At 44.3% G+C, this 13,264-nt stretch overlaps 1 protein-coding gene across 4 annotated transcripts in view; it reads right to left on the reverse strand.

Annotated features, from left to right (window-relative positions):
- The window catches only part of LOC145346851 (protein spire homolog 1-like), a 232,187-nt gene that overhangs the window by 69,006 nt on the left and 149,917 nt on the right, over positions 1-13,264 (reverse strand). For all 4 annotated transcript variants that reach the window (XM_080194683.1, XM_080194681.1, XM_080194682.1 and 1 more), the window contains exons 7-8: positions 7,942-8,028; positions 131-260 (exon numbers count right to left, since the gene is read on the reverse strand). In XM_080194683.1, coding sequence (XP_080050809.1) covers positions 131-260; positions 7,942-8,028 — 217 coding nt within the window. The remainder of the gene's footprint in view (positions 1-130; positions 261-7,941; positions 8,029-13,264) is intronic.

Consider the following 13,264-nt stretch of genomic DNA (forward strand, 5'->3'; position numbering starts at 1 on the left):
CAGTGCTAAATGCACACGGTTACTTTGTGTATCTTGCACCTTTGTTACTTCTTAGCAAATTAATAGTCTAAAAAGAATTCATAAACCAATGCCTTTATAAAAAATGGCAATCTTAGCATCACCACCTCACCATATTTGCTGCGTCTGATCTCATCCGGTGATACCGGCCGTAGTTTTCGCTCAGACTTAATTTCTTCTAATATTCTTTCATGAAGACTTCGAGGTCGCGGTGGGTGTGGTTTGAGTTTCCTTGCAGATGCCTGTGCCCCAGAGAAAATGACAACAGTTAAAGATCTAACCGGGGAAAGTGCCCAAGCAAAGATTTACAATGCTGATACCAGAACTGAGAGACCACAGCTGTCACCCAGAAAGATTGATCCGGATGGGGCTTTTATTTTGTAGACAAGAGCAGACTTGGAATTGACCTAATAGAGATCTTAAGGTATTTTTTATTTGTTCATGAGTCATGGGCTGGCCAGCATTTATTGCCCATCCCTAGTTGCCCTTGAGAAGGTGGTGATGAGCTGTCTTCTTGAATCTTTGCAATCCATATGCTGTAGATTGACCCACAATGTCTTTACGGAGGGAATTCCAGGATTTGGATCCAGCAACTGCGAAGGAATGGTGGGTGATATATTTCCAAGTCAGGATAGTGAGTGACTTGAAGGGGAACTTGCAAATGATGGTGTTCCCATCTATTTGTTGCCCTTGTCCTTCTAGATGGACGCGGTTGTGGGTTTGAAAGGCATTGTTTAAGGATCTTTGGTGAATTTAGCGCAGGGTAGATGTAGAGGGTAGGTGGGGTATATGTCCAAAGTAGGAAGGAGTAGATGTAGAGGATAGGTGGGGTAGATGTGGAAAGTAGGAAGGGGTAGATGTAGAGGGTAGGTGGGGTAGATGTGGAAAGTAGGGAGAGGTAGATGTAGAGGGTAGGGTGGGGTAGATATGTGGAAAGTAGGGAGGAATAGATATAAAGAGAATGACAAAATCTTCCCAGTACCGAGGAGAGAGTTTGGAGGCAGAACCAGAAGGAAGATTTTAACCAAGGTGTCAGATTGGGTCCTCAATGTGTTTCTGCCTCTGAGCAATCTTGCTGCAGTTGGACTCAGTGTGGCTGCAGTTACCCAACCAGCAGCAACAGAGAGACAATTCAGGGATAACTGGGGGAAGTTTTGGAAGGTCATTGTAGCCTCCTGTTGGTGGCCCCTGTATGTGCCTCTAAAGGTTGCAGCCTCAGCCACAACCCCCCAAATGGAGAGGTTTCTCCTCGACACTGACAACTCTACAAGCTGTGAGCCTTCCATTATTTCCAAATATTAATCTGCCTTCCAAGGGCACCTCCATTTTGAGGTAAGTTCAGGCTTTCTTACCTGCCTCAGCAATGGCCACCACCTCTGCTAGTGGAGCTGGTGCCTCTCCAGCATCACAGGCCCTCTATTGTGTCTACCACCTCAGGAATCCACCCACCATCTTGAATTGGATAGCCAAAGCAGATTTGGCCTGTTAAATGGTCATCTCCTAGAAGTTTCCAACTCTCAGTGCACCTCTGACTGAGAGGTTGGAGCCAGAAATGGTCCCAATGCTTGAAATGTTTCAAAGGTTTCACTCTATGATTCCACTAGGGGTCATGACTAACAAACCTCACAAGGAAATAAGGAGATATTTCATTATTCAGGGAGTGGATAGAATGTGGAGGATTGCTGCCAATGTAGCAAGCAGCTTAGATACTTAGACCCTAGATATGTACATAAGAGAAGAGGGAATAGAAAGACTGAGACAAAATGGGAAGAATCTCTTGCGGAGGTAAACCTGTTTGGCTGAACACTCTGCTTATGTGTTGTGTCTTCCGATTCAGTTCAACTAACAGTTAGAAGATCCAGGGGTGATCATTATGTCATGATATTAAGATCCTCATAGAAACGATTGAAAAAGGATGAATTTTCCAGAGACTGGGTGGGGAATGGCATATCAACATAGCACATTTTAAGACTAAAACTGTAACAAACAAACTAAAATCAATACAGATCAAACATTATCTAACAGGCAACTAATATATCGAAGGAACATAAAAACATAAGAAATAGGAGCAGGAGTAGGCCAACTAGCCCTTCGAGCCTGCCCCGCCATTCAATAAGATCATGGCTGATCTGTCGTGGCTCAGTTCCACATTCCCGCCCTCTCCCCATAACCCTTAATCCCCTCTCTTATCAAGAACCCATCAACCCGCTTCTTAAAAATATTTAGCGAGGCAGCCTCCACCACTTCAACGGGCAGAGAATTCCAGAGATTCACCACCCTTTGAGTGAAGAAGTTCCTCCTCAACTCCGTTCTAAACCGCCCCCCCTTTATCTTGAGGCTGTGCCTCCTAGTCCTACTATCCTTTCTGAGCGGGAAGAGTCTCTCCACCTCTATCCTATCCATCCCATTCATCATCTTATACGTCTCAATGAGATCTCCCCTCATTCTTCTAAACTCTAACGAGTACAAGCCTAGTTTATTCAGCCTCTCCTCATAGCTCAACCCCCTCAACTCCGGCATCAGCCTAGTAAACCTCCTCTGCACTCCCTCCAAGGCCAAAATATCCTTGCGTAAGTGCGGCGCCCAAAACTGCACACAGTGCTCCAGCTGCGGCCTCACCAGTGCCCTATACAGCCGCAGCAAGAAAAGGTTCTTCTACATTAACTAAATCATACAACCAAAATTTTAAAAAACCATTTAACTGTGAGCATGCTATCAGCAGATATGTAACATTACAGGAACAGTCCCACAATCACGCTCCCCTCTTCAGCAGGCTCTCTTCTCCCCACCTGATTTAAATTTTTGGTGTCCTTTGACAATAGTTTCGCTCCTGTTTGGGTTTTCCGGATCTGATAATGAAATCCAACAATGCATAAGGAGACCATTCATCTCATCAAGCCTGCACTGACCACAATCCCACCCAACCTCCATGCCCTTAACCCCATGCAGCTGCTAGTCCCTCTGACACCAAGGGACAATTTAGTATGGCCAATCCACCTAACCCGCACATCTTTGGATGATGGGAGGAAACCGCAGCACCCGGAGGAAAAGCACGCAGACAAGGGGAGAATGTGCAAACTCCACACAGACAGTGACCCAAGCTGGGAGTTGAACCCGGGTCCCTGGAGCTGTGAGGCAGCACTGCTAACCACTGTGCCACCATGCCGCCCCAATCTGATTTTCGCAAGCAAGGCACACCTCAATGACTGTGTTCCTTAGAGCCCCATCTGTTCTGTTCCCTTCCTTTTGAAAAGAAACTGAACTCCAACAAGTATCCTGCTTGGTTATTAATAGAAAATAGTTCTCCCCTGCTCTCTACAACTGTAGCTCCTTTGTTTCCCTGTGCCTCAAATAGCAGCTGATCTTTCTCTGCGAACCATTGTGAAAAATGTTAAAATTGCCCCCTTCCCTCCCCAGTGGGTTTCTCCACGAGTCTCTCTCTCCATGGCAACCCGATCACATTGGCTTGTCTCCACAAATTGTCCGTTTTAGTTGAGTTAAAGGTGCATTTCAAAACATAACTGTCTTGTAAAGTTCATCATCCATGAAAACATGCCATGAAGTACAACTCAAAGGGATGACTGACTATTGCTTATTATACTTAGTATAATATTGTACTCCACTGTGTGTATGTTACAGATTGTATTTGATTAAGTGAAAGCTAAATGAACACATAAGCAATAGTTGAATCTGTTGATAGTCTAAGGTGAAGTAAGGTGGGAAGTATGAACACAAGCAAACACCTCTTAGGCCAAATTGCTTCTTTCTGTGCTGCAAACTAACCATTATTGCATCTCATCATAAAAAGAGACTTAAAGTTTATTTGTTAATTACAAGTAAGGCTTACATTAACGCTGCAATGAAGTTACTTTGAAATTCCCCTTGTCACCACACTCTGACACCTGTTCGGGTCAATGTACCTAACCAGCATGTCTTTCAGATTGTGGGAGGAAACCGGAGCACTCGAGGGAAACCCATGCAAACACGGGGAGAACGTGCAAACTCCACACAGACAGTGACCCAAGCCCAGGTCCCTGGCGCTGTGAAGCAACAGTACTAACCACTGTGCCACCCATGTCCATGCTGCCCCTTTTTTTTACTAAGCTAGTCCAAATTGCCCACATTTGGCCCATTAGCCTAACTGTCCAAACGCTTTGCAAAGCCAAAATTGTACCCGCCTCTGCTACTGCCTCTGGCAGCTTACTCCAGACACTTATCACCCTCTGTGAAGAAACTGTCCCCCGGACTCTTTTATATCTCTCCCCTCTCACCTTATACCTCTGCCCTCTAATTTTACTCCCCTGCCTTTAGGAAAAGATGTTGACTATCTACCTTATCTATGCCCCTCGTTATTTTATAGACCTCTATAAGATGACCCATAAGTCTCCTATGCTCCAGAGAAAAAAGACCCAGTCTATTCAGCCTCTCCTTATAATTCAAACCATCAAGACCCGATAGCATCCTAGTAAATCTTTGCAGCACTATTTCTAGTTTAATAATATCCTTTCTATAATAGGGTGACCAGAGCTGCACTCATTATTCCAGGTGTGGCCTTACCAATGTCTTGTACAACTTCAACAAGATGTCCCAACTCCTGTATTCAATGATCTGACCAATGAAACTAAGCATGCTGAATGCCTTCTTCACCACTCTGTCCACTTGTGACTCCACTTTCAAGGAGCTACAAACCTGTATCCTTTGATCACTATGTTCTATAATTCTCCCCAAGGCCCTACCATTAACTGAGTAAGTCCTACCCTGATTTAATCTACCAAAACGTATGATCTTGCATTTAACTAAATTAAACTCCATCTGCCATTCATCAGCCCACTGGCCCAATTGATCAAGATCCTGTTGCAATTGGAGATAACTTTCTTCACTGTTCACCATGCCACCAATCATAGTGTCATGTGTAAACTTACTAACCATGCTTCCTATATTCTCAAACAAATGTACTGTAGAAAGGAGCTTAAAAGGGAAATTAGGAGAGCCAGAAGGGGTCATGAGAAGACCTTGGCGGGTAAGATTAAGGAGGATCCCAAGGCCTTCTATAAATATGTGAAAGGTAAAAGGATGAGAAGAGAAGGGATAGGACCTATAAAAGGTGAAGGGGGAAAGGTCTGTGTGGAACCGGAAGAAATGGCAGAAATGCTTAATGAGTACTTTGCCTCAGTATTCACGATGGAAACTGATCTGGGAGATTTTGCTACGGATTTGCAGCAGATGGAAAAGATTGAGTATGTGGATATTAAGGAGGAGGATATGTTAGAGCTTTTGAATTCTATCAAGATAGATAAGTCGCCGGGACGAGATGGGATGTACCCCAGGATACTGTGGGAGGCGAGGGAAGTGATTGCAGAGCCCCTGGCGATGATCTTTGCGTCGTCAATGGAGACGGGAGAGGTTCCGGAAGATCGGAGGATTGCGGATGTAGTTCCTATTTTCAAGAAAGGGAACAGGGATAGCCCGGGAAATTACCGACCGGTGAGTCTGACCTCAGTGGTTGGTAAGCTGATGGAGAGGCTTCTGAGGGACAAGATTTATGAGCATTTGGAGAGGTTTGACATGATCAGAAATAGTCAGCATGGATTTGTCAAGGGCAGGTCGTGCCTTATGAGCCTAGTTGAGATCTTCGATAACGTGACTGAACACATTGACGAAGGAAGTGCCGTGGACGTGGTGTACATGGACTTCAGCAAGGCGTTTGATAAGGTCCCCCATGCAAGACTTCTTGAGAAGGTGAGAGGGCATGGGATCCAAGAGCCTTTGGCCTTGTGGATCCAGAACTGGCTTGCCTGCAGAAGGCAGAGAGTGGTTGTGGATGGGTCTTTTTCGGCATGGAGGTCAGTCACCAGTGGAGTGCCCCAGGGATCTGTTCTGGGACCCTTGCTGTTTGTCATTTTCATAAATGACCTAGATGAGGAAGTGGAGGGATGGGTAAGTAAGTTCGCTGATGACATGAAGGTTGGTGGTGTTGTGGATGGTCTGGAAGGATGGCAAAAGTTGCAGCAGGACATAAATAGGATGCAGGACTGGGCGGAGAAATGGCAGATGGACTTCAACGCAGATAAATGTGTAGTCGTCCATTTTGGCAGAACCAACGGGAGGAACGAGTACACTATCAAGGGCAGGAGTCTTAGTAGTGTTGAAGAGCAGAAGGATCTTGGGGTCCGGGTCCACAGGACTCTTAAATCGGCCTCGCAGGTGGAGGATGTGGTCAAGAAGGCGTATGGTGTACTGACCTTCATTAATCGAGGGATTGAGTTTAGGAATCGGGAGGTAATGCTGCAACTTTATAAGACCCTTGTCAGGCCTCATTTGGAGTACTGTGCGCAGTTCTGGTCGCCTCACTATAGGAAAGACGTAGAAGCTATTGAAAGGGTACAGAGGAGATTTACAAGGATGTTGCCTGGACTGGGAGGCATGCCTTATGAAGTTAGGTTGAGGGAGCTGGGACTCTTTTCCCTGGAGAGACGAAGGTTGAGAGGCGACCTGATAGAAGTTTATAAAATGTTGAGAGGAATAGATAGGGTGGATTCTCAGAGGCTATTTCCCCGGGTTGAAGTGGTCGCTACGAGAGGACACAGATTTAAGGTGCGGGGAGGAAAGTACAGAAGTGATGTTAGGGGTAAGTTTTTCACTCAGAGGGTGGTGAGTGAATGGAATCGGCTGCCATCAGTGGTGGTGGAGGCGAACTCGCTGGGGTCTTTTAAAAGACTTCTGGATGAGTATATGGGGTTTAATGGGATTGGGGGTTATAGATAGGTCTATAGATTGGTAGGTGTTGATGTGATCGGCGTAACTTGTGGGCCGAAGGGCCTGTTTGTGCTGTAGTGTTCTATGTTCTAAATCATTAATATCAATGACAAATAACAGTGGACCCAGCACTGATCCCTGAGGCATACCACTAGTCACAGGCCCCAGGTTGAAAAACAACCCTCTATAACCACCCTCTGTCTTCTGTCATCAAGCCAATTTTGTGCCCAATTGGCTACGTCACCCTGGATCCCATGAGATTTAACCTTATGCAACAACTCATCGTGCGGTACCTTGTCAAAGGCCTTGTTAAAGCCCATGTAGACAATGTCGACTGCACTGCCCTCATCTACTTTCTTGGTTCCCCCTTCAAAAAACTCAATCAAATTCAGATCACTCTTGAATTGTAGTTACTGTCTGGCAGCAGCCAAATCGAGCAAGGTCCAACAGCAGGATAATTAGCAGATAACCTGTGCTGTGGTGTTAACGGAGGGAAAATGTCTTCTTCAAACAACATCCTTTTGTACCCTCCTGAGAGGGTAAACAGGGCTATGATTTAATGCATCATCAGAAAAATGGCACCTTCAGTAGGGTAGCACTCCCTCAATACTACACTGGGTATCAACCTTGATCCTTGTGCTGAATGCTGTTACACTTGGATTCACTGTAATTACACTCCTTGGGGAACCTGCAATGTAACTGGGCTTGACAAGTGCAAACTCTCTTGCTGCTGACTCTTGTGGGCAAATAAGACATCTTCAATGCCTTTCTGATTCACACACACAGTTTATATTATGACCCAAGCTTATCAGACAGTTTTGCATGGCACGGTGGCACAATGGTTAGCACTGCTGCCTCACAGTGCCAGGGACCTGGGTTCGATTCCCATCTTCGGTCACAGTCCATGTGGAGTTTGCACATTCTTCCCAGGCTGGCGTGGGTTTCCTCCGGGTGCTCCGGTTTCCTCCCACAGTCTGAAAGATGTGCTGGTTAGGTGCATTGACCGTGCTAAATTCTCCCTCCGTATAACAGGCACCGGAGTGTGGGGATTTTCACAGTAACTTCATTGCAGTGTTAATATAAGCTTACTTGTGACACTAATAAATAAGCGTAAATTTACAACTTAAACTTGCTGTTCTGCGTTCTCACAAGGTCTGCTACACTCACAGGGTTTAACGGCGGTCTCGAGCGGATAAATTCCAGGATCATTTCATGGGCACTTTTCTTCAGTTTGGGAGGGATGTTGCCATTAACCTGCAGCAGAGGAATGAGAATTAGTCACAGGAATTGTGCCACATTTTCAAACAGATTAATACTACACCAAGGAGCTGTAAAGAAGTGCCCGGATAGGATATCCCCTAAATAAACCGGGATTGTGCAATAGAATCCCAATGGATTTAGCTGACAGGCACTGAGAAACAAACATACAAACATGGAAAATCTCAGCAGGTCTGACAGCATCTGTGGAGAGAGAATAGAACCAACGTTACAAGTCTGGATGACCCTTCATCAGAATATACAAATCTCCTCAGCAGGACTGCAAATTGAAAATAAATCTATGATATCTAACCCACCCTGGATATATCTCCTCTACATAACAGCCCAAAATCTCCTGCAATGGCAAATATCAGAAGCCTCACCATCAAAGCATATCAATCGCACTGTTGCTAATTTATTCCAAATGTGCTGGTTTTCCAGTTAGAATACAAGAAACATGGTGGCAAATCAGAAGTGACATCGATAGTCTTTTCCAGCAAGTCAAGTTTCTCAAACTTTGCTCCCACTCCACCAATGGTCTATTTAATGCAGTAAGAATCTCACAACGCCAGGTTCAAGTCCAACAGGCTTATTTGGTAGCACGAGCTTTTGGCACGCTGCTCCTTCATCACCTGATGGTGCTGGATCCCTCCACTTCATATGGTGGATACCTTGAGTCCATTCGGGCAACACTCTTCCTGCTTGGCCTCTCTAACCTGAAGTCCATCCCCTTTCCCACCTTACTGCGGTCTCCCAGCCCTGCCTGGCAAAATGTAAGTCTGTTATCAGTTGTCTCGTCTTCTGAGCGAATACCTGTTGTTCCAGCAGTGGCCACTACTCTTTTCTGGCGCTGCTGGGACTACAGATCTGTCAGCCGATCCAACTGTCTCTGTAGGGTGGGACTTCCCATTCCTGATGGGAATCCTATTCTCACTCTGTAAAGGCCTCCCTACCTCCAGTCTATTATCACTGAACTATTAGTCAGTGAGGTGCTGACCAACGTTTAGCTTGGGAGAGGTGGGTAATCTGTTTCCCCCGTAAAATGCAGCGAAAAACCAACACAATAATATCGCACGCGTTCAACACAAGCATCAGGGTTTCCAACTTCTGAACATGTACAAGTGGGTCATCCTTTAGAATCATAACACCACATTCCCCAATTCTCATTGGCTAAGATTTTCCATCTACGCTCGCCCCAAAACTAGAAAATCCCACCTGAGGTCAACGGGCTTTTGCATGGTCCCACTCGCTACAATCCCTGTATTGTTTCCAATATTTAGACATCTATTAGCTAACAACAACAACTTGTATTTGAATGGTGCCTTTAATACAAGTTCCTTGGAACCTTCAGAAGAGCGTTTGACACTGAGCCACATAAGGAGGTATGAGGACAGGTAACCATGAATGTGGTCAGAGAGATGGGTTAGAAGGAGCATTATCAGAACTGTGTGTTTATTCAAAAGCATTGTTTATTCAGCTAGATTATAGCACACATGAATCTTTTCATTACCCTTATGTTTTTAAAATCAAGAGAAATTTGTTTGCTTAAGAGTTAGAAAATGTTTTCCATTTAGCAGTGTCAAAATCAACGCATATGTGGATCTGTCATGTATGACATACACACATGAACACGCATTTAATAACACTGAAATTTGACATTCAGATCATGGCTAAAGTTGATTTGGTCCTTGTTCTATTTTGTAAAACATGTTTAAATCTCAAACATTTAAGTATGAGACAAACCATAATAAGCATTTTTCACAATAGGATGATTTTTTTAAAATATCCATTCATTGGATGCAGAGTGCTGAAGAGGTTTACAAGAATGTTGCCAGAGCGAGTAAAGTGTAGCCATGAGGAGTGATTGGACAGGCTGGAGTTATTTTCCTTAGCTGAAGAGTGACTTGATTAAGGTGTAGAAAAGTATGAGGGGAAGAGATAGAGTGGACAGGATGACATTGTTTCCCTTGGTGGAGAATTCTAGAACCAAGGGATATAGTTTCAGGATAAGTGGCAGTAGGTGTAGAAGGGACATGAGGAGAAACTTTTTACGTAAACAGTGATGGGTGTCTGGAACTCACAACCTGAATTGGTGATGGAGGCAGAGACTCTAAACTGCTCCATGCCCCAGAAAGGTTTTGATAGATAAGTAAGGAGAAAAAAGTTTCCACTGGCAAAGAGGTCAATACTCAGAGGATACAGATTTAAGATAATAACAAAACAAATCTTTTTTTTAGAAAGTGAGTTACGATGAGCTGAAATTTTCTATCTGAGAGGATAATGGAAGCAGATTCAATAATAACTTTCAAAACAACATTGGGTGAAGGCTTGGAAAAGATTCATTTGCAGAGTTGACGGGGAGGAGGAGAGAGTGGAACTAATTGGACAGCTTTTCCAAAGAGCCAGGAAATTTAGAATGGGCCGAACAGCCTCACTCTGGGCAATGAGATTCTCTGATACTAACTCTCCTCAGCTGGAAGTTAGTACTTCATTCAAATACATTCTCATCCATTTCTAAATCAGTGAGTTAATCCATACTAACAACTTGATAACTTAACATGTAGGGCGGCACGGTGACACGGAGGCACTGCTGCCTCACAGCGCCAGGGACCGGAGTTCGATTCCAGACTTGGGTCACTGCGGAGTACACACACTCTCCCACTTCTGCGTGGGTTTCCTCCGGGTACTCTGCTTTCTTCCCACAATCTAGAAGAACAGCTGGTTAGCTGCATTGGCCACGCTAAATTCTCCCTCAATGGGAACAGGCGCCAAAGTGTGGCAACTAGGGGATTTTCACAGTAACTTCATTGCAGTGTTAAGGTAAGCCGACTGATGCCACTAATAAATAAACTTTAAACTTTGCAGTTAACACAGTAAAATGACTCTGTAACTGGAACTGGCATTTGACTCAATTATTTTCTCCTAGATTTAGAAGTGCATTTAAAACTGCTCAGGGAGCTTGCAGCTTTAATTAATCCTCAACTTATTAACTTTTAAGTGGTTCGTTTAGAATTCACATTGCACCATGGATATAATTTGCCTTTCATTCCTCTCAGCAGTTTCCTGGTCGATTCATTAATGTTTCAGTTAAGTTCAGGGTGTGTCAGGGTTTGTCAAGTGACTTCACCTCAGATTATAAAATTTAATAGACACAGTTGTCGGTATGCGTTGTATGGAACAACTGACTCCTCCAACGACCCTCAGCTTCCTCTTACATAGTGAAATAACTCCTACAGGGAGTGGAACAGCCTAAATAACAATTCTCACAGCTAAAACAGGCCATTCCACCAACTCCTGGCCCATTATGTTCCTTCTTTCCATTGTAGAGTAATACAGTATAGAAAGCATACAGCCCTCAATCCCTGTGCTAGCTCTTTGAAGGAGCTATCCAATTAGTGCCACTCCCATAGCCCTGCACTTTTTCCCATTTCTAATATTTAACCTGCCAAAACATACCATTGTCTTTTTTTCTACCACTCTTTCACACTAAGAAGATTCTCCTCATCCTTTTTTATTTGTGAATTAGAAGCATGGAATCCTTACAGTGCAGAAGGAGACCATTCAGCCCATCGTGTATGCACCGACTCATATCCAGGGTTACTCCATAACCCCACATATTTACCCTGCTAATTCACCTAACGTATATATCTTGGGACACTAAGGGGCATAATAGCATAGCCAATCAACCTAACCAGCGCACCTTTTGGACAGTGAGAAGAAACTGGAGCACCTGGAGGAAACCCATGCAGACATGGGGAGAACATGTAGACTGCACACAGACAGTCACCCGAGGCCGGAATTGAACCTGGATCCCTGGCGCTGTGAGGCAACAGTGTTAACCACTGTGCCACCGTATCGTTCTATGCATTCTGGCTATTGGCCTTCCTTTTAGCGGAAATAGTTTCTCCCCATCTACCCTCATCATTTTGAACACCTCTCTTGAGTTTCCTTTTGGCCTTCTCTGCTCGAGGGCGAACAATCCCAACTACCCTTGTTCATCCTATTCATTCGAATACTACCTCTCTTCAGAACGAGAAAACAAATATGGAAAACAAAACAGAATAAGATCCTCCAGACCCTGGAGCCTGCTCCTCCATTTTATAGATCAGAGTTAAACTACTACATCACAGAATGGTTATGGGACAGAATGAGGCCATTCAGCCCATCACGTATGCACCAGCTCTACAAATGAGCATTTTGACTTCAGTGTCAAACTCCTGCCTGTTCCCAGTATCTCTGCACATTGTTCTATTCAAATAATCATCTAATGCCCTCTTGAATGTCTCAATTGTATCTGCCTCCATCAGTCAATAGTTCTTTGGGAGGGCTAACAAGGCAAGGGAATACACAATGAACGAAAGGACACTGGGAAGGACAGATGACCAGAGGACCCTTAGGATACATGTCGTAGATCCTTGAAGGCAGCAGGACAGGTAGATAAAGTGTTTATGAAGGCATGTGAGATACTAGTCTTTATTAGCCAAGGAACAGGATATAGGAGCAGGGAGACTATATAAAATACTCATTAGGCCACAGTTGGAGTACTGTGTCCAATTCTGGTCGGCACATTATAGAAAGGATGTGATTAAATTCAAAAAGATGCAGAGAATATTCGGAGGATGTTGCCAAGGCTGGAGTGTTTCATTTAGGAAGAGATGCTAGTCAGGCTGAGATTGTCTTCCTTAGAGCAGAGAAGGCTGAGGGGGGATCCTGATTGAGGTGTACAAAATTATGGATAGGATTACAGGAAGAAACTTCTCCCTTAGCAGAGGGGTTGATAATTAGGGGGCAGAAATTTAAGATAGGGGGTTTACAGGGAATTCGAGGAAAAGTGTTTTCACCCAGAGGGTGGCGGGGATCTGGGACTCACTGTCTGAAAGGGATGAGGAAGGAGTTGGCTAAGGCAGACTGGGAGCAGAAACTTTACGGGGGGACAATTGAGGAACAGTGGAGCACCTTCAAAGAGATCTTCACAGTGTTCAGCAAAAGTATATACCAGTGATAAAGGACTGGAGAAAAAGAGATAATCAGCCATGGATATCTCAGGAAATAAAGGAGGGTATCAAATTGAAAGAAAATGCACACAAAATGGCAAAGATTAGTGGGAACCCAGAGGATTGGGAAATCTTTAAAGATCAGCAGAAAGCCATGAAAAAAGCTATAAAGAAAGGTAAGATGGATTATGAGAGTAAACTAGCTCAGAATATAAAAACAGATAGCAAAAGTTTCTATG

The sequence above is a fragment of the Carcharhinus amblyrhynchos genome, chromosome 8 (assembly GCF_965287045.1).
Source record: "Carcharhinus amblyrhynchos chromosome 8, sCarAmb.v2.hapA, whole genome shotgun sequence".
NCBI lineage: Eukaryota > Metazoa > Chordata > Chondrichthyes > Carcharhiniformes > Carcharhinidae > Carcharhinus > Carcharhinus amblyrhynchos.